The 27,345-nt window shown below is 36.2% G+C and overlaps 1 protein-coding gene across 1 annotated transcript in view; it reads right to left on the bottom strand.

The window, feature by feature from the left end:
- Positions 1-6,528, bottom strand: part of ISPD (Nucleotide-diphospho-sugar transferases superfamily protein) — a 418,080-nt gene extending 411,552 nt beyond the window's left edge. The window contains exons 1-2 of the mRNA XM_089393569.1: positions 6,187-6,528; positions 5,780-5,892 (exon numbers count right to left, since the gene is read on the bottom strand). Of these exons, the coding sequence (XP_089249695.1) occupies positions 5,780-5,892; positions 6,187-6,337 (264 nt within the window). The 5' untranslated portion in view covers positions 6,338-6,528. The remainder of the gene's footprint in view (positions 1-5,779; positions 5,893-6,186) is intronic.
- Positions 6,529-27,345: the final 20,817 nt, after the last annotated feature.

The following is a 27,345-nucleotide window of genomic DNA, read 5'->3' as shown; positions in this document are numbered from 1 at the left end:
ACCAATCCATGCCCAAAAGTACCCATGACAAGTAATGTTAGGCCCATATACTACTAGTGTAACCCCTTATTGTTATTAATACCACGCCCTTATTATATTGTTGTACCCATGTAGTCCCCATATTGTTACTATTGTGCCCCATAGAAGCCCACTATTGTTATTATTGTGCCTTTACATTATTATTGTTATGTCGGCTCTGATTATATTATGACCCTTTAGACTCCTATATATAGAAAGGAGGTTTTGTCATTTGTATCATCGAAGAATTGTTCATTTCTGTAATGTAAAGGAGGTTGCCCCCTCGAAGAGGCTGAATTCTAAGGCGTTGATCTATCTTTTCTATCTTTTTGTGAGCTGGTTTCATAGCATTTGGTATCAGAGCTTTGGGATAGTAGGGTTTCGCTGCTCCAAACAGGTCATCGTGGCATTTTCGCTATAACTTTTTTCTGCGGCGTTTCAGAAGCCAAAACAAAAACCCATTTGAGACGAAATCGTACTAAACCTCGGGTCCGAATTTCAAATCTTATCTCGCTATATTTTCGAAGATATGATCTGAGGAAGTTAGGGTTTTTGCAGACCCCCGAATTAGATTTCAAACAGATCACCTTGGGAAAATAGTCATAACTTTTGTTTTGAGCATCAAATTGAAATTTCGTAAGAAGTTACAGAACAAGGACGGACTGTAGTTTCTGTAGACATTTTCAGATCCAAAGGTCGAAATAGTGACACATGGCACGTCGTACAAGTTCGCTCTACTGAACTAGTCTATAATCAGGTCACCGTGGGAGATTTGGCATAACTCTTCCTTGGAGAATCCAATTTGGATCAGACTGGTGGCATTGGAAAGAGGATGCAGAGGGCTACTGCAAGTCGCGATTTCAGAACTGGAAGATCCGAAATTACAAAGTTATAGTCGTTTCAAGATCGAGCTCCTAAAATCAAGAAAAAGCAAGATGAGGAAGTTTGATGGCAAGGATCCGGTAAATTGGATACTACAGATGGAGAAATATTTTGATCTACATGGTGTACCACTATTACAAAAGGTATGTATTGCATCTAATTATTTAGAACCGAATCAATTTTTATGGTATAAAGGGCTTTGTTCTCGTAAACCACTTGTCACGTGGTCAATTTTCATGGAGGAAATGATAGCACATTATGAGGATACAAAGAGAAACACCTTCTTTAGCCAATTGATAAATCTCAAACAAAAGTGTTCAATGGAAGAGCACATTGAGGACTTCCAAAAATTGAATATAAGAAAAAATTATATTCCAGAGAAGCAGAGGATTGATGTCTCCACAGGGACTTTAAAGGATAACATTCAACATGAGGTTCATCTTTGGGAACCTGATTCGTTGGAGAAGGCATTCAAGTTGGCAAGAAAAGTGGAAAGCAAAATTAAGGAAACAATGAATTCTACCCCTCACAACTATAAACATGGAAGTGTTGTTTCTCCTAGCCTTCCACAACCTCCAAGGGTGACACCACGACAATTGGAAGAAAAAAGAGAAAAAGGGCTTTGTTACAATTGTGATAGCAAATGCACTAAAGGTCATAAGTGTGTTGAAAAAAAATATTTTACATAGATTATGAAGAGGAGGAAGAAAAGGATCAAGAAACATAAAAAAAAGGATATACACCAGGAACCAACCCCATAGAAAGAATAAATGAATCCAACCATACGTTGTAAAGCATTGGCAAGAATTACCACTCCTCAAACTCTCAAGATAGAAGAACATATCAAGAAGAAAAAGGTTCAAGAAGTGAAAGATCACATCGACAAAGAAGAAATGAATCCAACCATATCTTGCAATGCATTGGCCGGAATTACCACTCCTCAAACTATCAAGATAGAAGGACATATCAAGAAGAAAAATGCTCAAGAAGTGAAAGATCACATCGAGCATCGAAAAATGAATCCGACCATATCTTGTAAAGCATTGAAAGAAATTACCACTCTTCAAACTCTAAAGATAGAAGGACATATCAAGAAGAAAAAGGTTCAAGCAGTGAAAGATCACATCGAGCATCAACAAGAAGTTCTCCAACTTTAAAGGATAACGCCACTTTGGTGCAAAATCGAATGAAAAAACAGGTCGATCAACATCGCAGTGAGAAATGTTTTGATGTAGGTGATTGGGGATTTTTACGGCTACATCTCAAGCAAGCTATTTATGAGAAGAAAATGTTGGCAATACTACATGCACTTAAGAAATGGCAACCTTACCCAATGGGAAGACATTTCAAGGTAAAAATGGATCATGATAGTCTTAAATACTTTTTAAAACAAATATTATCTTTAGAAGAACAGAAAAAATGGGTCACAAATATGTTGGGTTATGACTTTGACATCATCTATAGAAAAGGGAAGCAAAATTTTGTTGCAGATGCACTCTCAAGAAAGGATGAGGATGTGGAAGCATTGTTTTGTGCTATTTCTATTATCCAACCAGATTGGATAAACAAAGTAAGGGATGAATGGAAGAAGGACGAAGAAGTGTGGCCACTCATTCAAAATTTGCAAAAGATCCCAATTCAAACAATATTGCCAGAACTTGAAGAGGAAGGAAAAATCATATTGGAACCTGGAGTAGTCACAGAAACAAGAACCCGATAGCTATGAAATCTATCAATTTCAAAGTATCTCATCAAGTGGAAGAACTTACCTACTGAAGATTCCACATGGGAGGACAAGAATTTTATACAGAAGCATCAAGAACTACTCAAGCGTTGAGGACAACACTTTTTGAATAAGAGGGGCATGTTAGGCCCCTATACTACTAGTGTAACCCCTTATTGTTATTAGTACCACCCCCTTATTATATTGTTGTACCCATGTAGTCCCCATATTGTTATTATTGTGCCCCATAGAAGCCCACTATTGTTATTATTGTGCCCTTACATTATTATTGTTATGTCAGCTCTGATTATATTATGACCCCTTAGACTCCTATATATAAAAAGGAGGTCTTGTCATTTGTATCATCAAAGAATTGTTCATTTCTATAATGTAAAGGAGGTTGCCCCCTCGAAGAGGTTAAATTCTAAGCTGTTGATCTATCTTTTCTATCTTTTTGTGAGCTGGTTTCATAACAAGTAGGAAAATTACTCAACTATACCAATGAAAAGCCATACCTTTGAGGTCAGGAGGACCTTCAAACATGCAATCATAACAAGTGGGCGAGAGACCACATGGCTGGCTCAGGCGACAGAGACAATGACACATCGAGCTATCTAGTGGCTGCAAGGGGATGCTAGTTACCGATGAGGACCATCTAGGAGAAAAAAATTCTCCTATATACACTACCCACAGGTGGTGGGTAACATAGCCAAAGAAACAAAGAGGGTGGGAGAACTAGCATAAAAGTTTGGTTTTGAATATGCTATTCCCAAACTGAAAAAGAATCTAGTAGACAAGAAGGCACATGGAACGAAGCTTCGAGAATGTGACAGAAAGAAGAGAAAAACGAAGCACCTCAAGATTGTTGATTAGGTGGTTGTTAAGAAGGCACATGGATCTAAGTTTCAAGAATGTGAGGGAAAGAAGAACAAAATGAGGCAACTAATGATTGATTGCTAACAAGGTGGTTGTTAGTTAGAAAGGAAAATGGGTTGAAGGAGAGGCATCACTAAAAGTTCTATACTATGTCAACCTTGAACTCCAACCACTGGATAGGAACCATAAAGAAAAAATGAAAACGACAAATAACAACTAAGTAACCAAGGTGGTGGAAGATGGCCCTTGAAAAACTTATCTACAAATGGGAGACCCTAAATCTCTATAATGCTTGAATCCCACCAAATAGAATAGTTGTTTAAGTGTTGAGATATAAGGTAATTGGTCCACAACAAATCAACCCTCTGAAAGATTCATAAAAGCCTAAAAATTGAAATTCTAGAAGATTTGAATTTGGCGAAGTGTCACAATCTCAAAAAAATGTCCCTGGGAAAATCAAATCTCAAATGCTCGCCCAAAAACTCAAGGAAAACTCTCAAACTTCAACATTTTTCTTAGTAACAAATTGTAACTTGCGGCTAATTCATCGTTGCAAAGCCTAACTAAAACCCCAGACTTTAAAAACTTGAGGAAGTTGAAGAGTTCACATACACATCTACACAAGGCCCAAACCTAAACAAAGTACAATTTCAACAACCCTTGTGATAGCATTGGGCATGTTACACAAGAAAACTTACAATGAATTCAACAGCTATCATGAGGCCATTTCAAGGGATAGTCTCCCTGTACAAGACCTCAAGAAGATCTCTTATGTGCCTCTAATGGGCTTTTGCATATTATTTCTATATGGACACACACAAAGAATTAGAAAATGGCCACAGTATAAGAGACCAAGCACTTTGTCAACTTAGTGAGCTAAAATCACCACTACTTTAAGGTCAAACCCAATTATCCAACTATAAGGAGATCAATTGACATCTATTATCAATGTTCCACCAAGTTTCCAAGACAGTGGAATGCAAGAGTGGGGAGACGCACATGGGGGACATCTGGGAGCACCCCCAAATTTTAGGAAAATTAAGGGGGTAGTGGGATGTCGAGGTCCCTAACATAGGGATCCCCATCTCTAAAATTATAAACATAAAAATAATATTGATAAAATCCCAACAATAACAATTCATCCCATGCAAATTCATCATTGTGCAATCCAATTGAAACACTATAATCCTAGCAATCTTAAAATCCTGAAAATTGTTAAGATTGTTGAATTTGAATGGGATGTGAAATTCTACTTTCTCCATATGGAGTCAGATGAGGTTGGAACCACTTTCAAACATCCTAAAAGAATTAATGGTAAAGTTAAAAATTCAAGTAAAAATTGGCATTCTCCTTTACCTTACCTTTTCAAAGAATTTAATATTACCATTAATTACCAAGGTCACAGACTCCTCAAAGCTCTATCCTCTATCTTTGTTCTATCTTGAAGGTTTGTTGGACAAAAATTGGGGGTGGGGAGGGTGTTTGGGGAGTGCCCAAATGCCCCCATATAGGGAAACACGTCCACCACACTAGCAACACATTCCCCCATGCATTTCCCCAAGTTTCCCCTAAAAGGGGGTGTGGAGAAACGTTCCCTGAAGTGTCCCCCCCACCCAGAGTGTGGGAAACATAAGGGGGCACCCCAACCCTAAGAGCCACATCCTCGTGGAACACTATTTATTAACATCTATTATTATTAAGAACATTTAAGGCAAAAAGATAGAGTCTATATTTGGCCTACTGTGATATGGCTTAAGGGGTAGGTTTGTCTTCAAGACATCTCAGCCCTTGCCAAGTCACAAGTGCTTGCTAGTATTGGCTTGTGGGCTGTCTGTACTAGCTTCACACAACTTTAGATGTTAAAAGAACATTTAAGGAAAAAAAGAAAAAGACATTATTGTCTCCCATTCATAGGCAGGCACTCCTACATCTTTTGACAGACCTTTCCCAAATGTGAGCAGTCCTATATTTCTATCTCAGGACAAGAGGCTAAGACCGTGTATGACTTTGAAGTTTGAATAATATGAGAAAACTGGTCAGACACAAAATTTTAGTGCAATTGGTGAATGGAACAGCTTCCAGTCCGACTAAACAATTACAAACTCACTGGAAATATACTGAAGGAATAGATTAGATTAACAGTCGTCTGACAAGCAAGGGATGTGATTTTACTGGGAAGTTTTGCAAGGATAAAATATATGTGAATTACAGTAAAATTACAATTTCGTGAAACCGTCCATTAAGAATTGCAGTTGTGAGATGAAGATTGAAGCCGCATACCTCATTAGTCTGAGAAGATATATCATCGGCGTCCTTGTCTGAAACAGCCTTCGCCCTTAAACGTGACTTCGACTCCACCACATGAACATGAAAATTGCCATGAGCACGCCCTCCTGCGAAATCAATGACCCATCTCGTTGGATTGAGTATTAATGTGAAAAGAAATGCTAACATAGAGAGATATGCCACTGCAGGACAACTTGCAACCTCACACAGATGACAACTGCCCGCACTAAGAATGCAGAGAACTTACACCAAGAAAGAGTGCAGGAACTTTACACCAAAAGCCAGCTTCTGTCAAAGCTTTGGACAATATAACAAACTAAATTTTATGCCGGAATGTGCTCTTCGTCGTACTAAATTGGGATTAGCAGCACGGGATTAGATCGAGAAACATAAATACATACCTCGTAAACGTAAGCAATTTGGGATGGAAGTTCCCAATACTAATCTGTTATTTCTGACATTGTTCCATGGAGATGAACTTGGAAGCAGCTTCGACGAGCCAGCAAGCGTCGCAGGAGCAGAGATAGGGGTACTGTATCGTGAGAAGGCCATGCTGCTGCCAGTTCATTTCATCACCTCTCCCTGGCCCCAAAGAAAAAGGGTAATGGTGGTTCACTTGGCAAGCAAGGACAAAATGTGAGCATCTAAGACGGAGCTTATGAATCTATTGGAACATTCTCCCAACTAACTATTTGGATTGCCCATAGTAATGCAAGAACAATTGTAAGATTTAAGTGCCGCACTGCCGGCAGTGTATCCAGTGATTTATTCACATTTATTGACTTTATAGGAAGGTTGACCATAAATTTAATTTTTTTCCTAAATTATATATAATATATATTATATTTTTAATATTAAACAAGAAAATCTATTATAATTTAGTTGTGGATGTTGGCTAATTAAGCTAAGCCTTGGACCATTAACTTATTTCTTTATATTTCAAAAAAGAGTTAATAAGTTTTATTAATATTAATTTTTATTTTTATTTTTATGTTTGAAATATTAATAATACATATATTTTTATCTTTTACGTTTCAAATATTAATAAGATTAATAGTTGCAATGCAGGATAGTCTCTGTCTCTACTGCTAATTGATTGATTAAGTTTAGCGAAATTTGCATTTTGCACGCATTTCCATCTTTGCACATGCTTCTTTCGCACACACTTCCTTTGCACAATCACATAAAGTTTTTTTTTTTTACAGTGAAAACTCTTTGTATAGGGAAAGCTCCTAATTGATTAAAGGTTGTGTGGATGCGGACTAAAGTTAAGTCCACACAACTTCTGCATTTTTGTCCACTTGGATTTTTTGTCTGCATTGTATAACTTTAAGGCACATCATTGAAAAAGTTTGGGAGAAAAAGGAAGAAGTATTTTGTTGCTTTGTTGATTTCAAAAAAGCATTTGACTTGGTTCCTAGGGATAAGCTTTGGCACAGAATGGAGGAACTTGGGGTTCCTAAACATTTGAGATCAGTTGTGCATAGGCTGTATGAAGAGGTGAAAGTGAAAATTAGAACTTCAGCATGCATTTCTGAAAGTTTTAGAAGCGATATCGAGGTCAAGCAAGGTTGTCCATTGTCTCCTACCCTTTTTGGTTTATATATCGACAAGCTTGAGGAATGGTTAAATTCGCAAGGGGGTGATGGTATCTATTTAGGCAAGTTTGTTATAAGGCTTCTTTTGTATACAGATGACCTTATTCTGATTGCTAAATCGGCTCTTGGTTTGCAAGAGCACTTACTATCCCTTGAGCATTTTTGTAGAAGTGTGGGGATGCAAGTCAATATTAGCAAAACGAAAGTAGTGGTTTTCTCTAAGAAAGTAAAACATAACCAGCATAAGTTATACTTTGAAGGCAACATTCTCGAAGAAGTTGCAGATTACAAATACCTCGGAATTGACTTCAACAAAAATCTAAGCCGGAATGGTTGTAAAAAGAAAAGAACTTTGGGGGGTTGGAAAGCATTTTATGTTTTTCAAAAATAGGTATAAAGAGGCAAAGTTATGGGACTGGAAAAACACTCAAACTCTTTTTGGGCTTCTAGTGATTCTAGTGATTCTCTATGGTTGTGAACTATGGGCCAGCAATACATCTAACATGCAGTGGAGACAAATTGAGAAAAATTAGAAGTGTTTGATTACAAACAAATTCAAGATTAAAAGTGCAGTTCCTTATGCTATCATTTTAGTGAAACAATGACTGCTCCTATTGAAGCAATTGCTATGGTGCGAGTCATAAGGTAGTTAAAAAAATTTGAGCAAATGGAAGAGGGTAGATTGCCTAAGGTTGTCTTTAATGATAGATTGTCCAAAAGCAAAAGAACTTGGATGCAGCAAAATAACAAATGGTTTAGTAAATGGGACATTTGCTTGAACGTGTGTCCCATAAACAACAAAGAGATAAAATATTTTGTTATGGAAAAGTTCCACAACCATACTTGGGATAAGGAGCTAGGAAGAAAGAAAAAGTACTATATTGAAGTGTTTAATCCCACTCATAGTCATCAACCAAAATCATACATAGAGGCCAATATCTCTTAGAGAGCCAAAATTCGTATTAATCAATTAAGGACTAATTCTCATCAACTCCATTGTGAAACAAGGCACTGGAAAAGGCCAAAAGAAGTGTGGGAGGAAAGAGTATGCATTTTTTTTCTTCCGGAAAAGTGGAAACAGAAAAACATTTCATTTTAGAATGTGAGGCTTTCAAAGACAACAGGGAAAGTTATGCAAATATGCTGGCAGCTAACTCTTGGGATAATCTATTTAGCGAGGGGTTTGTCGAGAAACCGGGAGCATTTATTTTGAAGCTTCACAGAAAAAGGGTCGAATACATCAAGCAGATGAAGAAGCAATCTGTCCCATAGGCTATCTTTAGTCTCGTGGACGTTAAAATAATTTATTTCTTCTTTCTATAAGGAATTTCTGGAGGGATTCCATTTTCTCGATGACGTGGAGGAAACTTTGTACAATTACTCTATATAATGAAATCTCTCCACACAATCAAAGCTATTAGCATAGTAAAATATCTCCACACAATGAAATGGCAATGCGGATGCGGAAGAAAGCTAGTTCGACACAGCACAATGAAAGCTCTCTGCACAAAATTGTTTACACAATGAAAGATGGGCATAAAGCTTTCTGCACAGTGAAAGCTCTTCGTATAGTGAAAACTCTTAGTTGATTAAAGTTTGTGCAGATGCGGAGGAAAGTTAAGTCTGTACAACTTCCGCATTCTGCACAGCTTTCACATTCTCTATCCACTTAGTTGTCTTGGATAATCATTACTATACAATATTTATGACAATTGATTGATCAAGGGTTGTGCAGAGTGTGGAAAAACCTTTGTACAATGAAATCTCTCTGCATGATAAAATCTATTGGCATAGTAAAATATTTGTGCACAATGAAATGGCAATGTGGATGTGGAAGAAAACTAATTCCGCACAGCTTATACAATCTACATAGTTCATTCATTTAAGTTTTGATTTCAAGTGTGGGAGAAAGGGTGTACAACAACTACTGGAGAAAGCGTATGCACTGCGTGCGGAAGTTTTTTTGGTTTGTTTGTTTTTTCCCTTCATTCTGCATAAGGTAAGTGGGGCAGGAGCTAGCTTCTATTCTTTTGTTGTACGGAGAAATTTACCTAGCTACAGGAAGTGTTCAGAGATTATTATGATCTATATTTATTTGGCTATATTATTACGTTGAAGTGTGGAACAAGTAACGTTGATACATTGTCTGAAGTGCTCAAAGAGTCCAAATATGCCAGAACTAACGATATTGCAATTCGCTTACCAAATGGATCTTTTTTCTTCGCATTTCAGATAAGACTCATTTGACATTGTAAGAGAAATTATATTATTATTTAAGGGGCAGAGCAAGTAACATTGTTACCTTGTGTGAAGTGCTTAAATATTATTTGGATCTTTTGTACAGTGGTTTGTTTCATTTCATATATGCAAAGGAACTAGATATAGCAGATTCGAAGGAGGGGTGGGATATTGTAGAAGTTGTTGTTTCAGTTAATAAGTCATGTCATAATTTTGCAAACAATTAAAACAGTTAAACTACAAATCGAGGAAAGTTTTATTCGTACTTTTGTATTCTGCAAAATGAAATTTATGTTCATTTATGTTTCAATTAACAACATAACATTAGATATAAAACAAATACTCAAAGCATATGTTCAAAAACCTATAGAAGACTTTATCATAAAATCGATACATACTCATATTGAGTAATGATAATTGTATCCAGATTCAAATGACAATAACACCAAATACCAAAGTTAGACAATTGAATACACGACAATTAAACGTATTAGAACATGGGCATTAAAAACAAACTTACTAAACAGAATCAAAATTGTAATACCGATAATTATTTCATTGTACACAAAAAGGGTGTGCTGAAAACATAATTAATTAACTAGTACGTGTATGAATAATTAAACGAGCTCAAAAATCTATAGAAAACATTATCATAAATTCGATACAAACTCAAACTAAGTAATGATAATTGTATCTAGATTCAAATGACAATCAACATAGCTATAACCTAAATATATATGAGATCATATTCAAAACATAGGCATAAAAAACAAACTTGTTGAACATAATCATAATTGTAATATCGAGAATTACTTCATTGTACGCAAAAAGGATGTGCAAAAAACATAATTAATTAACTAATATGTGTGTGCATAGTTAAAATGAGCTTTAATTGTGTGGAGTGCACTAGTGTGAAAGAACTATAATGAAAGCTTTCTCCAAACTTTGTATTCCACAAAATGAAATTTATTTAACCAACAACACAACATTAGATATAATTCAAAGGCTTTGAGCATATGTTCGTAATAGAAAACATTCTCATAAAATTGATACAGATTCAGATTCAGTAATAACTATATCCAGATTCAAAAGGCAATCTCCATAGCATTAATTTATATCTATACGAGATCATATTCAAACCATAGTCATAAAATAACAACATTGCTTAGCAAAATCATATATGTATCACCGAGGATTGAAAATCTTGAAACAAAATCGTAAAAGTAAGTGTGTTTATTCAATTAGGAACTAGGATTGGGCTCTCGTAAAACATGACACGAAAATGGCATCTTCAACGAAAAACAAGGATTTGTATGCAGTAATTAGCTAACGTCATCGTATCATAATCAATAAAGCTAAACTATCTAATATTAGTTAACTGAAAATTAAACATTCAAGAATTTGAGAACACTTACAGTATGCATAAGCGTCCACCGTGACTATATTTTTGTTAGTTATCTCTCGGGTTCTTGACTTCTTGAAGAAATATGTTCATCGTAGATTTAATGAAATCTTTGTTAGGAGCAACTGTAATTTCCATTTTGACATTCTTCTTGAATATCTCCTTTTCATTTTTCTAGCTTCTCCTTGCAAATGTGCAACCAAGACAGAGTTCTCCTTATTGACTTTAACAAAATTAATTAGCCATCTGGTAACTTTGTTTGTAGTAAAATCAACTATGTCATCAAACTATATTGTCATTTTATGTTTTAGTTGTTCCAATTCAACTTTTAGCATCTCCCTTTAAATTAATCCAGATTTGTGTAAAATGCATGGATCATTTAGGCGCACTACAATTTTTACCACTGCTAGATAGGCATCACCTCTTTGCTTACTTAGCTTATCACATTCATAAATTATTCGCTCTAGTGTATTGATTCTCTCCATCCACCCAGCTTCCAGTTGCTTTCTTCAATTAGCATATATAAGTCCTCTGTTTTTTTCTCTATATCAGTCAGTAATGCAAGCCTCTGACTAAGAGTAAGTAACTCATTGCTAACAAATTTTCTGTCTACATTAAGATTACTATTAACGTGCTCTTAACCAAACTCATAAATGTGTTAATTTCTTATTGCAAATGCGTTTGAAAACTGCTTGCCATGCATGATCAATAGTTTATAATCTTTTGCATATGGCATCAATGATATATGTTTTTTTGCATCAAGCAGATTGGTAGCTTTATTAGATGCTTGTGGTGTTGCAATGGTAGGAATTGACGATGATGGTGTCCGTGCTACCAATGAAATGATTAACAAAGGGCCCAAATTTAGACTGTCTTCTAGTTCTCTAAATCATTTCTTCAATCTCAGATTTTTTGTAGTTAGTTCGGGAACAGATTGTGCAACTGCATTACTAGTAGATTGATGTAATACCATACGCCTCTATGCTACGCCTCTATGCTAAAATGTCAGATAGATCAATTTTCATTTGTTCTTCAGCAATAATATTTCTATTTTCAAGTTTAACCTTCTCAATTCTCAAATTTTTGTGGCCCTTGTCATATTTTTCATTTTGCAATGTGATAGGACGTTCATAAAAAATAATGGCCTCTTCTACAATCTGCTCCATTATTTTCTCTGTATCTTCTAAATAAGAAGAAACCCTGCCAGGTGATACATTGTTGTCACTTTCCACGTCTCTAGTTTCTAGAATGTTTTCTCTATTTGCAAAACTTTTGGATTTGGTTGTTTGAACAGTGTGTGGTTTGTCCCGAAATAATTTCTGAATAGATTCTTTGTTATCTCAATGAGCTGATAGATCACCATGGACCAACTTTCTAGTGGCAAAAGCTTTTCTCTTTCCTAGACTCGAGGATAAGGTTGCACCAGTACACGGTGCGAAAGCTGAATATTGTTGTGTAAGATTCATGCCTCTTAGCTTTTGTTTTTCTTCCTTGTTAATGTCGGTTTCTTGAACATTTTTTCAGCATAAATTACGAGTATTTGATTTTTGACCCTCTATAAGCCTTGTAATTGATCTGTTGCATAAACAATTTTTGAATCAGGCGAAGATTTAAACAAACTATTTGTTTGCACATTATGACATGCGAAAAAATTGCATTGGTTTTTTGTTCACATGCAATTTAGGTTATGAGGGTAAATCCTCAAAGACATGGCATCATAATCAAATATTATTGCTAGACACATTCACTAACTATAAAGCAGTTTAATTGAAAATCATATTAGCTTAGTCGATTATACAATTTGTTTTGTGTTACTGAGAAGGCAAATAGAAAATGGATTTTAGAACATTTGCTATAGTTCCTGTGTTATAAGGTGCGAAAAGAGCTTGCAGAAATTTGTAGATGATTGTGTAAACAAAGAAACACATTGCAAAGAACGATGGGAAAGAACCTGAGGAATTGAGAAAATGAATTGTTGAATACTGTTGAGTTCACCTAGTTGTGAACCCAAGAGAGTATTTGCTTCGCAGAACTTATTCGCTACAACATTCGTCAATTCACTATTGCAAATGTCATTATTTGTTTTCTTTACCATTGGCAGATACAGATATTGTTCATGAGGAAACACGTAGTGAAAGTTCTTATTTGTATAAGAAAATTAGTACATTGTATGAGTGCAAATAGTTGGTTTCATTTTTTTGTTACTTATTTTCGTTCCCAATCTTGCTTAACTTCGTAATTCTCTGGTCCGTTCTCAATTACCAATTGTTACTATTTGCCGTGTGGAAATTGCTACATATTGCAGTCTCAATAAATAGCAATTGAAAATATCGAACCAAATGTTTAACAAAAGTAATGGAAATCAATCTCGATATTCCAAAACCATCCTGTCCACTTACTCTGCATTTTTCTCTTGTTTTAATATCATAGAAATATGTGTCATTAGAACAAGAAATTTACAATATAAAATAAGTATAAATTATTTTTGATTATGACAATTAGCTTTGAAATTGTCAACAATAATTGTAAGCATTGTCAAATAAATATTATGTTGAGGCGTGGTCAGCTACTTCTACCACAAATCAATTTGGTAGTTGAGTTGGCATCCACCAGTAGATCAATGTTGATTTGTTTTGTTTCGATACCACAGTACAAAAAAGGGCTAAACAAAATTCGATTTACTAATACTCTAACACGCGATTTTGAAAATCATGGTACAAAGCTAACTGTCATAACGTTTTCTAGCTAGCTGCATACACATTTTCCCATGATTTTTGACAAAAAGAAATGCTATTAACCGTGAATTAACTGTTTATGCAGATACTTCAACATTGTCTACCGAAGCGACAATTTTTCCTGAATGCTCAAAAGTTGCCAGAATCTGGCAAATTTTTCTTTAAAAAACTGCCAGTAGAAGTGTTTGAATCGTGTTTTTTCTGGTGGAAATGGATTCAGCACCATCAAAAACCTTAACAACACTGAAAATATTGAAGCTTGATAGCAGTAATCTGGATTTACAAAAATTCCTGCTGAATTATGTCCAATGTGTTTTACTTTTCCAAATCTTAACATTATTTTTCTTATCTTTTACCAGATTCATATCTGATCTATACATACTCAATTACCGAATGCAAATAACTTTTTTCATATGAATGTAAATAATTTTTTCAATTAACTATAGGTTTCTTGATACACTAAATGCTCACAATAAATAGCAACTGAAAAATACCAAAGCGGACGTTTACGGAAAATAGGGGAAATAAATCTTGAAAGTTGGAAATTAAATTGCTTTTTCTATTTTTCTAACCAGTATTGCTTTAATGTCGTCGATATATGTGTACTAAGTAGGATGAATTTACCAACTAAAATAAATATGAACTCATTGTCATCATGACTATTATTATACGGGATATCAAGACAACAACACTGAAATATTGTGCAGAGACGTGATCAGTTAGCTCCAACATAGAATGATTTCATGAACTTGTGATTAATCAATTGTCTAATAGACGTTAAAGTGTATCGCCAAACATTGATTAAGTTTATTTGACATTTCGCATGTCTCAAAAACTCATGTAAATTGATGCACTGTATGCATGCACATAGAGAAACAAAAAAAAACAAATCAGGAAATTGATAACAACAAACATCACACTACATTTTTTTATGATCAACATTTCGTACTTTGTATCAAAAAAATTCCATGACAATGGAAATGTATAAAGATACAAAACTCTTTTTGCCAATACTTAAACTTGACTCTTGATACAAAATAAGTGTGGAAATGCAAAAGTTCATACAATCATAAAAGAGACTCTTCACTCACCCTTTTTGCTTCTGCTGCATTATGCTCCTCTTCTTTTTTTGTCCCTACGGAACAAAGTTCCCTATGCACCCTTGTGCGCCTGCACACACCCTATCCTCTGCACAGTTCAAGCTCTACGAAAGCAAATATAATAATATTAATTACAAATTTGATATATAATATTGGTCAGTATTTTGCTCAATATTAGTTTTTTTAGTTCATGTAATCAAATACTAATACATATTGTTGGACGACTACATGTGCGGAGGTGTGTAAAATGAATAATGATGAGTGCGGAGCTGCAAAAAGGGCTTTCAAAATATTAACATTGACATTGTTTCTACTATAGCTAGTGTTATTGCTCAATAAAACTTTCTACTCCACCTTGGCACTACGCGCAATGAAAATGTCGATACTAGCAACTATATCAATTTATTACCATAAATATACATTCTTCGTCCTCTGCACAGTCAAATCCCCGCACAAGGAAACATAATACTATTAATTCGACATTTGTTGAGCACTTGCACTCAATGCTCATTCTCATGTTTTCTTCAAGTCTACCTTTTTCTTGTGGAAGAAAATATAAACAATGAAAAAGTAAACAATGTATACAAGCAACAACACAAAGCATATCCTTGTAAAATGTTATAAAAGAACATTATTTCAGATCATTTCACAAAATTGGTAAACATATTCAGAATTGGAACAGAGTGATCAATGTTTGTGCTTGAAAAGTCTTTAACAATGACGAAGAACACAAAGCATATCCTGCTAAAATTTTGCAAAAACATATGTTCGTAGCATTCCACAAAATTGGTAAACAATTTTAGAATTAGAACAAAATGATCAATGTTTGTGCCTAAAAAATCTCTAACAATAACGAAAACAGTTACAGTAACAAGAATTATACCAAGATTCAAATGTCAGCTACCATAGCTATGATTAAATTAAACATGAAAGATGAAACAAATTTATGACAACTAAAAACTGTTATTGAATATTAATTTTCATTTCAACCAACAAAATAACAATCATATCGGTAGTGTTCACAAGATTGGTAAACAGTCTCGAGATTCGCACAGGACAATCAGTTTTAAACAGTAACTAATACAATTGCAGTAACAATAATATTACATTATTATTCATCATAGTTATTGCATTCATAATGAGGCTATTTTGATATCCTAGCTCACTAGCATATTCACTACGATTATTTCGGTTTTTTCTCTCTCTAACATTCATCCCCTACAATGTTAGTTTTTGTAGCATCGGATGTGTTCTAGCCACGAAATTTGGTGGAGATGCTAGAATGCATGATATCTCCAAAACCCAAAAATCGTTTCTAGAAATTCCTCCTAGAGATGACTTAATTAGATTATTAACCTATTTTTTAATGTTTCTTAAGTCTAAACTTAGGAAAACTGGTTAATTAATCATAATTAATTAAGTCAAGGTAAGAATAGTCTAGAAACTCACACGGATCGACTTCAAGATGATCATAGCCCTTGATTAAGTTTTAATCTTGGTTGTTAGTGCTCCAACAGAGGATTATAAGAAGTAGATGGGCATTTGGAGAATACACCAGAGATACTTGGAGAATTCGATTTTCTAGAGTAGCAACAGTTCGTTGTCGGAGAGTTCGAGCTTCAGTGAGGAAGCAGAGATAGAGAGGGGTAGGGACAGTGAGGCTGGAGGAAGTTTTCCAGATCCAATGAGTACATTTGTAGAGAGGTTGAGATTTATCTAGGAGAATACACAGAGGCAGCGAAGAGCCTCAAGAAGGCAGTTCGATTTGCTGAAGAGGGAAGACGTTTTCAGTTCCCGAGGCAAGGAAGGATTCCCAGAGTGTCAAAGAGACATTTTCCCAACGAGCAGCAAGCAGGACGGATAGATTAATAGTTAGATTGGGTAGTAGTTGCAGTAGGCAGCATCAAGTTGATGCGGAGCCTGTGCAGGCCCAGTTGGACGGCTTGCTTTTCAGAAGTAGGTCAGTGTCAGAATTTCCCAAAATGAGGGTAATTTCCCTCTAGAATTTTTTCCAGTTTCTCTGCAGGATTACGAGATTTCGGCATCCAGATTATTGTACTCAAAATTTCTCACTGCTGCATAATAATAAAAACCCTCAGTTGTTGCACTGGTTTTCCCAAGTTGGGTTTTTCCGGGGACATCTGTCCAAAAATAAAGGTGTTGTATTTTTATGTGTGTGTGCTAGATTTTCTCAGAGTCCAGCGCTATTTTTTCTACAATATTTGTTTGTGAAAATCACTCTGTGAATTATTTGGCATTTTTCTAACAAACTGCAAATAAATTATTAAATAAATTAACAATTAGGAAAATAATCTCGAGTTGTTGTGATAGATGAAATTTTCACATGGTATCAAAGTGTGAGTGAGATGAGCCAGGAAGCTGTTATGAAACCAGCTCACAAAAAGATAGAAAAGATAGATCAACGCCTTAGAATTCAGCCTCTTCAAGGGGGCAACCTCCTTTAAATTACACAAATGAACAATTCTTGGATGATACAAATGACAAGACCTCATTTCTATATATAGGAGTCTAAGGGGTCATAATATAATCAGAGCCGACATAACAATAATAATGTAAGGGCACAACAATAACAATAGTGGGCTTCTATGGGGCACAATAATAAAAATATGGGAACTACATGGGCACAACAATATAATAAGGGGGTTGTACTAATAACAATAAGGGGTTACACTAGTAGTATAGGGACCTAACATGCCCCTCTCCTTCAAAAAGTGTTGTCCTCAACACTTGAGTAGTTCTTGATGCTTTTGTATAAAATTCTTGTCCTCCCATGTGGAATTTTAAGCGGGTAAGTTCTTCCACTTGATGAGATACTCTGAAATTTATCAATTTCGTAGCTGACGGGTTCTTGTTTATGTGACTTCTTCAGGTTCCAATATGATTTTTCCTTCCTCGTCAAGTTCTAGCAATATTGTTTGAACTGGGATCTTCTGCAACTTTTGAATGAGTGACCACACTTCTTCATCCTTCTTCCATTCATCCTTGCTTCGTTTATCCAATCAGGTTGGATAATAGAAATAACACAAAACAATGCTTCCATATCCTCATCCTTTCTTAAGAGTGCATCTGCAACAACATTTTGCTTTCCTTTTTTGTAGATGATCTCATAGCCATAACCCAACATATTTGTGACCCATTCTTTCTGTTCTTCTAAAGGTAATCTTTGTTCTAAAAATTATTTAAGACTATCATGATCCATTTTTACCCTAAAGTGTCTTCCCATTAGGTAAGGTCGCCATTTCTTAAGTGCGTGTAGTATTGCCAACATTTCCTTCTCATAAATAGCTTTCTTGAGGGACATTTGTTTGTATGGATGTAACCATAAAAATACCCAATCACCTACATCAAAACTTCTTTCATTGCGATGTTGATCTGCCTGTTGTTTCATTCAATTCTACACCAAAGTGGCCTTATCCTTTAAAAGTTGGAGAACTTCTTGTTGATGCTCGATGTGATCTTTCACTGCTTGAATCTTTTTCTTCTTGATATGTCCTTCTATCTTGAGAGTTTGAGGAGTCGTAATTTCTTCCAATGCATTACAATATATGGTTGGATTCATTTCTTGATGCTCGATGTGATCTTTCACTTCTTCAACATTTTTCTTCTTGATATGTCCTTCTATCTTGATAGTTTGAGGAGTGGTAATTTCTTCCAATGCATTACAAGATATGGTCGGATTCATTTCTTGATGCTCAATGTGATCTTTCACTTCTTGAACATTTTTCTTCTTGATATGTCCTTCTATCTTGATAGTTTGAGGAGTGGTGATTCTGGCCAATGCATTACAAGATATGGTTGGATTCATTTCTTCTTTCTCGATGTGATCTTTCACTTCTTGCACCTTTTTCTTCTTGATATGTCCTTCTATCTTAAGAGTTTGAGGAGTGGTAATTCTTGTCAATGCTTTACTAGATATGGTCGGATTCATTTCTTCTTTCTCTAGGGTTGGTTCCTGGTGTATATCCTCTTCTTTTGATGTTTCATGATCCTTTTCTTCCTCCTCTTCATAATTTATGTAAAATAATTTGTTCTCAACAGACTTATGACCTTTAGTGCATTTGCTATCACAATTGTAACAAAGCCGTTTTTCTCTTTTTTCTTCCAATTGTTGTGGTGTAAACCTTGTAGGTTGTGGAAGGCTAGGAGAAAAAACACTTCCATAATTTTAGACGTTATTGGTGGGATTCCTTGTTTCCATAATTTTGCTTTCAATTTTTCTTGCCCACCTGAATGCCTTCTCCAATGAATCAGGTTCCCAAAGACAAAGCTCATGTTGAATGTTATCCTTTAAAGTACCTATAAAGACATCAATCCTTTGCTTCTATGAAATATCATTTACCCTTATATTCAATTTTTGAAAGTTCTCAATGTTCTCAACCATTGAACCCTTTTGTTTGAGATTTATCAATTAGCTAAAGAAGGTGTTTCTCTTTGTATCCTCATAATGTGCTATCATTTCCTCCATGAAAATTGACCACGTAATAAGTGGTTTACGAGAACAAAACCCTTTATACCATAAAAATTGATCTGGTTCTAAATATAAAGATGCAATACGTACCTTTTGTAACAGTGGTACACCATGTAGATCAAAATATTTCTCCATCTGTAGTATCCAATTTACCAGATCCTTGCCATCAAACTTCCTCATCTCGCTTTTTCTTGATTTTAGGAGCTCGATTTTGAAACGACTGTAACTCTGTACTTTCAAATCTTTAAGTTCTGAAATTTTGGTCTGTAATAGCCCTCTGAGTCCTCTTTCTAACCCCGCAAGTTTGATCAAGATTGGATTCTCCAAGGAAGAGTTATACCAAATCTCCCACGGTGACTTGATTATAGACTTGTTCAATAGAGCGAACTTGTATGACGTGCCATGGGTCACCGTTTCACCCTTAGGTTCTGAAAATGGTACCCAAACAACCACAGTCCATCCACTTTCTATAACTTCTTATGAAATTTCAATCTGATTCTCAAAACAAAAGTTATGACGATTTTCCTCAGGTCACCTGTTTGGAATGTAATTCGGGAGTCTGCAAACACTCCAACTTCCTCATATGATATCTCTGCAAATATAGTGGGACAAGCTCTGAAATTCGGACCCGAAGTTCATAACGATTGTGGTCCAAATGGGTTTTTGTTTTAGCTTCTAAAATGTTGCAGTAAAAAATAAAAATAAAAATAAAAAATAAAAAAGGTTATAGTGAAAATTCCACGGAGACCTGTTTTAGATGAAATTCTGGAGCTTGCAAAAACCCTAACTTCCTCAAATCATATCTCTAAAAATATAGCGAGAGAAGATATGAAATTTGGACCCAAGGTTCAGCGCGATTTCGTCTCAAATGGGTTTTTTTTCGCTTCTGAAACATCACATAAAAAAAGGTTATAGCTACAATTCCACGATACCCTATTTAGAGCAGCAAAACCCTAGAACCCAAAGCTCTGATACCAAATGTTATGAAATTAGCTCACAAAAAGATAGAAAAGATAGATCAACGCCTTAGAATTCAGCCTCTTCAAGGGGGCAACCTCCTTTACATTACACAAATGAACAATTCTTGGATGATACAAATGACAAGACCTCCTTTCTATATATATATAGGAGTCTAAGGGGTCATAATATAATCAAAGCTGACATAACAATAATAATGTAAGGGCACAATAATAACAATAGTGGGCTTCTATGGGGCACAATAATAACAATATGAGGACTACATGGGCACAACAATATAATAAGGGGGTTGTACTAATAACAATAAGGGGTTACACTAGTAGTATAGGGGCGTTTTCAGTTCCTGAGGCCAGGAAGGAGTCCCAGAGTGTCAAAGAGACATTTTCCCAACCAGCAACAGGTAGGATGAATAGATTAACAATTAGATTGGGTAGTAGTTGCAGCAGGCAGCATCAAGTTGATGTAGAGCCTGTGCAGGCCCAATTGGACGGCTTGCTTTTCAAAAGTAGGTCAGTGTCGGAATTTCCCAGAGTGAGGGTAATTTCCCTCTAGAACTTTTGCCAGTTTCTCTGCAGGATTGCCAAATTTCGGCATCCAGATTATTGTACTCAAAATTTCTCACTATTGCATAATAATAAAAACCCTCAGTTGTTGCACTGGTTTTCCCAAGTTGGTTTTTTCCAGGGACATCTGTCCAAAAATAAAGGTGTCATATTTTTATGTGTGTGTGCTAGATTTTCTCAGAGTCCAGCGCTATTTTTTCTGCAATATTTGTTTGTGAAAATCACTCTGTGAATTATTTAGCATTTTTCTAACAAACTGCAAATAAATTGTTAAATAAATTAACAACTAGAAAATAATCTCGAGTTGTTGTGATAGATGAAATTTTCACATGGTATCAAAGCGTGAGTGAGATCAGCCAGGAAGCTCAGAAACAGAGGTGAGAATTTCGTAGTTCAGAGGGAGCAGCGGGTTGAAATTCCTAGAAGTTGCATAGTTCATTGACATGCATGATGAATATTGGGGTAGAAATTTGATTTTCAATTAGAAGTTGGAAGAAAAGTCGAATTGCACGGGATTGTGATTCCAACAATCAGAGGGAGCATAACCAACTCAGATTTTCGTTGAGCATATTTCTGGTTGGACAATGAGGTTTTTGCATATTGCAGTTGCAGAATCAGCGTCAGATGGAAGAGAAAAGCGCACACAACAGAGGGAAAAATTCTCTGAGGGAACTTTGAGTTTTATAAGTTCGACTTTCCATTGCAAATTGGCAGTTCCTAAGGCCAGGAAGGAGTCCCAAAGTGTCAAAGAGACATTTTCCCCACCAGCAGCAGGCAAGATGGATAGATTAACAGTGAGATTGGGTAGTAGTTGCTGCAGGTAGCATCAGGTTGATGCAGAGCCTATGCAGGCCCAGTTGGAAGGCTTGCTTTTCAGAAGTAGGTCAGTGTCGGAATTTCCCAAAATGAGGGTAATTCTAGAATTTTGCCAGTTTCTATGCAGGATTGCCAGATTTCGGCATCCAGATTATTGTACTCAAAATTTCTCACTGCTGCATAATAATAAAAACCCTCAGTTGTTGCACTGGTTTTCCCAAGTTGGGTTTCCGGGGACATCTATCCAAAAATAAAGGTGTCGTATTTTTATGTGTGTGTGCTAGACTTTTCTCAAAGTCCAGCACTGGTTTTTTCTGCAATATTTGTTTGTGAAAATCACTCTGTGAATTATTTAGCATTTTTCTAACAAACTGCAAATAAATTGTTAAATACATTAACAATTAGGAAAATAATCTCGAGTTGTTGTGATAGACGAAATTTTCACATGGTATCAAAGCATGAGTGAGATCAGCCAGGAAGCTCAGAAGCAGAGGTGAGAATTTCGTAGTTGAGAGGGAGCAGCAGGCTGAAATTCCTAGAAGTTGCGTAGTTCATTGGCATGCACGACAAATTGTTGGGGTAGAAATTTGATTTTCAATTAGAAGTTGGAAGAAAAGTCGAATTGCACGAGATTGTGATTCCAACAATCAAAGGGAGCATAAACGACTCAGATTTTTGTTGAGCATATTTTTGGTTGGACAATGAGGTTTTTGCAGCATATTGCAGTTGCAGAATTAGCGTCAGGTGGAAGAGAAAAGCACACACAACAGAGGGAAAAATTCTCTCATGGAACTTTGAGTTTTAGAAGTTCGACTTTCTGTTGCAAATTGGCAGTTGTTGTGAGTAGATTTTCTCACTTCAGAAGGGAGTGCGAGTAGCAGATTTAGCAGTCGAGCAAAGGGAAAGAGAGAGATTTTCGAGGTTTATTTTCTCCAATTTTGAGTTTCGAGATTTCGCATCTCTGCAGGGATGACAGTATGAGATTGCCAGAGGAGGCCATGTGAGTTAGCCAGAATGCAGATATGAGCAGCAAATCAACTTCCAATTGCCAAAGGTATATGTCGGAGGAAGTGCAAGTTGTCTAGTGTGAGTTACAAAGAAAGTAAGGGTCCTAGCCAGGGACTAGGCTTGAAAGGATATAGTTGGGCACCAAATCCAAGTGGAGGATGAGTATGAGACTCCAATGTGCCAAATGGCCAGGGTCCAACATAGTTGCAACAAGGAGATCAGCCAAATCAGTTCCAAATTGTTGCAATGGGACCATCACCTTTGTTACGGGGGGCCCATAGTATTCATTAGCGGGATGGATCATTAGCAATTGATGCAGTCAGTATCAAAGTGACAGTTGCAAACTAATGGTAGTCAAATGCTGAGGAGCGTAGTATATTGTTGACAATAGAGCAGGTGGCTTAGTGCATAGTTAGCAACAACACAAATTCTTTAGTGACAGTGCAGAGGCCAGTAGAATTCAGGACTAAGGAGACAAATGCATCATATTGAACACCAATGATTCAGTATTTTGGATGTTTCTCAATTGCAGCAACAAAAAATGAAAGGGATTTGTAGTGCAGATACAAAATTGGCAACAATATGGCATTCTCAACAGTAGCAGAGATGCAACATCAGAGTTGCGTAGTGTTTGATGGGCCTCTAAATTAGACATAAATTAAGGCCCATCTGACCATCCTTCAACACATTAAACCTCTCTTTTTGCATTAGATAATGTATTTTTAACTTTAATATGTTTATTAGGAAGGTTTATGGATAATTGCATATTTGTGCCTAATATTATTTATTTTTGTAGAATATTATGAGAATATTGGGTAGATTATGGAGATTTGGAGGAGGAGATAATCTAGAGACCTTCTCCCTACTACAGGAGGATCAATATTAAATAATAAATCAACAAGATATTCTGGAATTATGGCACAGATTGTGGAGCTCCAATGATTGAGAAAATATAGGAATGTGTTCCTTGCCATTTAATGCAGATTCCTAGTGTTAGGAACCAGATCCATTAATCAAGGGATTTTGGTGGGGAAAGCTTCCTCATTCCTAATCATTTTTTATAAGTACCGAGTCGAATTTTCCTTTAGGGGTTGATTTTTATTACCCTTCTTGTGAAGATAACTCATATTTTTGTAGCCCCACTGTCATTTTCTGCATGGATGTAATTCTATTGATGAAAATAATGAAGATTGGTGTCATGTTCAGCTTTTAAACCTTGGTCTCCTTCATAGGACTCTGATTTTCCTTGGGCTTAGCCATCCCAAGAGCCTCAAAGCCCTTTTGTATCATTTACTTTTCTTTTTTTCACTTCTTATTCACATGCATCTCTTGTTCTTGTTTTCTATTTCTGCATTTAGTATTAATGATTTCTTGTTGTAGGATTGGGTTAAATGGTTGAAGTAAGTTATTTTGCAAGATCACAAGCATCATTTCATCATTGGAATAACTTTGGAAGGTCATAGTAATCATTGAGCTACTTGGATTAGTTTGTTTATTCCCAAATCTAGATTTCTGGAAGTCCCTTGTGGCAAATAACAGTAAATTTCTGCTATTTTTTAGAGCATGCTAACGAGCTTCAATCGAGTTGATTCCACTTGCATTAGATCACAAAACATTCTAGTTAATAACAAAAATTACCCCATTTCATTTGTACTTTATTAGGTTAGACATTTGATAGATTTACTAGCCCCCTAGTTCTCGAATTTCTAGATTTTATACTAGTAATTTTCTGTTATTTTTTAGCATGGGTTAATAGAGGTCTTTTTGAGTGTTTCCACTTGGAATGGAGACCTAAGACATCCTAGTCAATAACAAAATTTGTCCCATTCAATTTGGATTTGATTTTCTTGGTCATTCGATGAATTATAGTTTCTTGTAGTAAATCTGTTGTTTCCTGTAGTACTCTTCCAGCATGTATATACTTGTCCAAATTTGTTCAATAAGCTTGGTTATTGTCCCTTAGGGTTGAATCAAGACCCCTATGCTCTAAATCAATGATTAGGGAAGACTAAAGACCACTTAAAACTCGCCTCTTTACCCATGCAAAACATCTCAACGATTTGGGCTAATTGACAGATTTATGAAATGGATAATACAATGATGATTGCCACATCCAGTGAACTTTGTTAATCGACCTAAACTCTTTGAGATGTAACGATCTACATTTACTTCATGAGATTTAATTTATGCAATTATAATAGGTTTCTTTCCTTGTATTTTATTTCTTGCAATAGGTTAAGGTTTCCATTTCGAGCATTTCATTTTCTACAATTAGTTTAGGATCTCATTTTATTACATTCACTCCATTACATCATGACAGCAAAGGAAGGACACATTGTATGTTGCACATATAGTGTTGATACCTCTTAAGTTTGTACGAACCCCGAGTTGATAATTAAAGTTGGTACCCTTGGGAGTTGCAGCATTCTTGTTGCAATACCAAGGCTCATCAGTGGTTGGTGGACAATATGGCTAGACATTAACAACATGACAGGAGATGATATAGAGACAAAGTATTCTGGCAGGGTGTGCAACACTAGAACACAGTCCTTGCTAAGGGGGAGTGTTAGTTTTGTATCATCGGATGTGTTCTAGCCATGAAATTTGGTGGAGAGACTATAATGCATGAGATCTCCAAAACCCAGAAAACGTTTATGGAAATTTCACCTAGAGATGACTTATTTAGATTATTAACCTATTTTTTAATGTTTCCAAAGTCTAAACTTGGGAAAAATAGTTAATTAATCATAATTAATTAAGTCAAGGTAAGAATAGTCTAGAAACTCACAGGGATCGATTGCAAGATGATCCTAACCCTTGATTAAGTTTTAATCTTGGCCATTAGTGCTCCAACAAATGATTATAAGAAGAAGTTGATGGGCATTTGGAGAATACAACAGAGACACTTGGAGAATTCAATTTTCCAAAGTAGCAGCAGTCAATTTCCGGAGAGTTCGAGCTTCAGTGAGGAAGCAGAGATAGTGAGGTTGGAGGAAGTTTTCCATATCCAGCGAGTACATTTGCAGAGAAAGCGAAATTTCTCCAGAAGGTAGACAAACGCAGTTCAAAGCCTTAAGAAGGTGGTTCGATTTGCTAAAGAGGAGATGTTTTCAGTTCCAGAGGTCGAGAAGGAGTCCCAAAGTTCCAAAGAAACATTTTCCCAGCCAGCAGCAAGCAGAACGGCTAGATTAATAGTCAATTCCAGCAACAGTTGCAGTAGGCAGCATCAGGTTGATGTTGAATTTTCTAAGTCTATCCGTTAGAAAATTAATCTGTATTTTGCTGGTTTATTTCTTCTATTTGTTTAAATTCGAACAAGTTATTTAAACATTTAAATGTTGAAATAAACATAATACAGTCACAACATCTACAGATCATCAGCTGAAAGAAAACAAACACACAAGTGACACTGTTATTTTTGGACAAATGTCCCCGGAAAAACCCAATGCGGGAAAACCGGTGCAGCTATTCTGAGGGTTATTATTATGCAGTATTTCCTTAAGTACAACTGGGTGCCTAACCAGCTCACCCGACAGAGAAAAGTACACGGCAACAATACCTCTCTATTTGGAAACAGGTATTCAAAAAACCTGTCCCATGAAACTCTCTCCAGCGTCTCTGAAGCTCTACGCTAGCCTTTCTAGCCTCTATGTCAACCTCATGTTGCCCTGTGTCAGCCTCAAACCTCTCTGCGTCACCCCTCTAAGGAACTTCGCAGCCTCTAGGACCCTCTACGTCACTGCAGCTGCTCTCTGCATGGATGACGCAGTCCCTCTGGCCTTTGTGTTGTCTGTATTGGGCTCTGCGTGGCCTGAACTGGCTACTGCCTCTCGCTTTCTACTTCTGCACTGGTCTCTTGGCATTGTCTCTACCTCTCTACCCAGTACTCACTACCCCTAGCTGTTGATCACTGATTCAAATTTTCTTAGCAACCCCGCTCTAGCAAATCGAATCACTGATCACTCTAGTGTGTTCTCCAACTGACCCTCAAGCCTCCTCTTATACTTTTCTCGTTGGTCCTTCAATGGCCGAGATTAAATCTCTAATCAACGACTGAGATTATATTTGGCTTGATCCATGACTTTTGGAACCTTCTAACCCAGATTTATATTAATACCCATTAATATTTTATTTTTTCCTAAGTTTAGACTTAAGAACTCCATTGAAAATATTAATTATTTAATATCTCCCAAACCGGGTACAATCTATCCAAACCATTTCTGGGTCTTGGGGATCTCATGTGTTTTAGCCTCTCCACCAATTTTCATGGCTAGATTGCATCTGATGCCACCCAAAATTAACACTCCCTCTTAGCGAGGATTATGCTCTAGTAATACTCCTCATTGAGCATCACTCTGATTATCTAGCACGGGTACCTGTGCTGATGTTAGGCCTCCCCGCCCAACATCCTCTACATTGTTTCATCTTGTACTGCTGCCCATGGACCTGCCACTGCCACTGTTGCATCTGTATGGTAGCTCCCTCTGCATCTGTGTTGTTGTTGGTCCTTTCTCCCAACACTACATCTACACTGCAACCCCCTCTCATCATGTTGCATCGTGCTACTGCTAACCGCTATTGCACTGCAACTCAGTTATTGAGAAGTAAGTAACTGATCCACCCAACCACTGAC

Source organism: Pinus tabuliformis, chromosome 1_2 (genome assembly GCF_031772625.1).
Source record: "Pinus tabuliformis cultivar Carrire ecotype Pingquan chromosome 1_2, CPIR1, whole genome shotgun sequence".
NCBI lineage: Eukaryota > Viridiplantae > Streptophyta > Pinopsida > Pinales > Pinaceae > Pinus > Pinus tabuliformis.
This window is presented reverse-complemented; position numbering and strand designations above follow the sequence as displayed.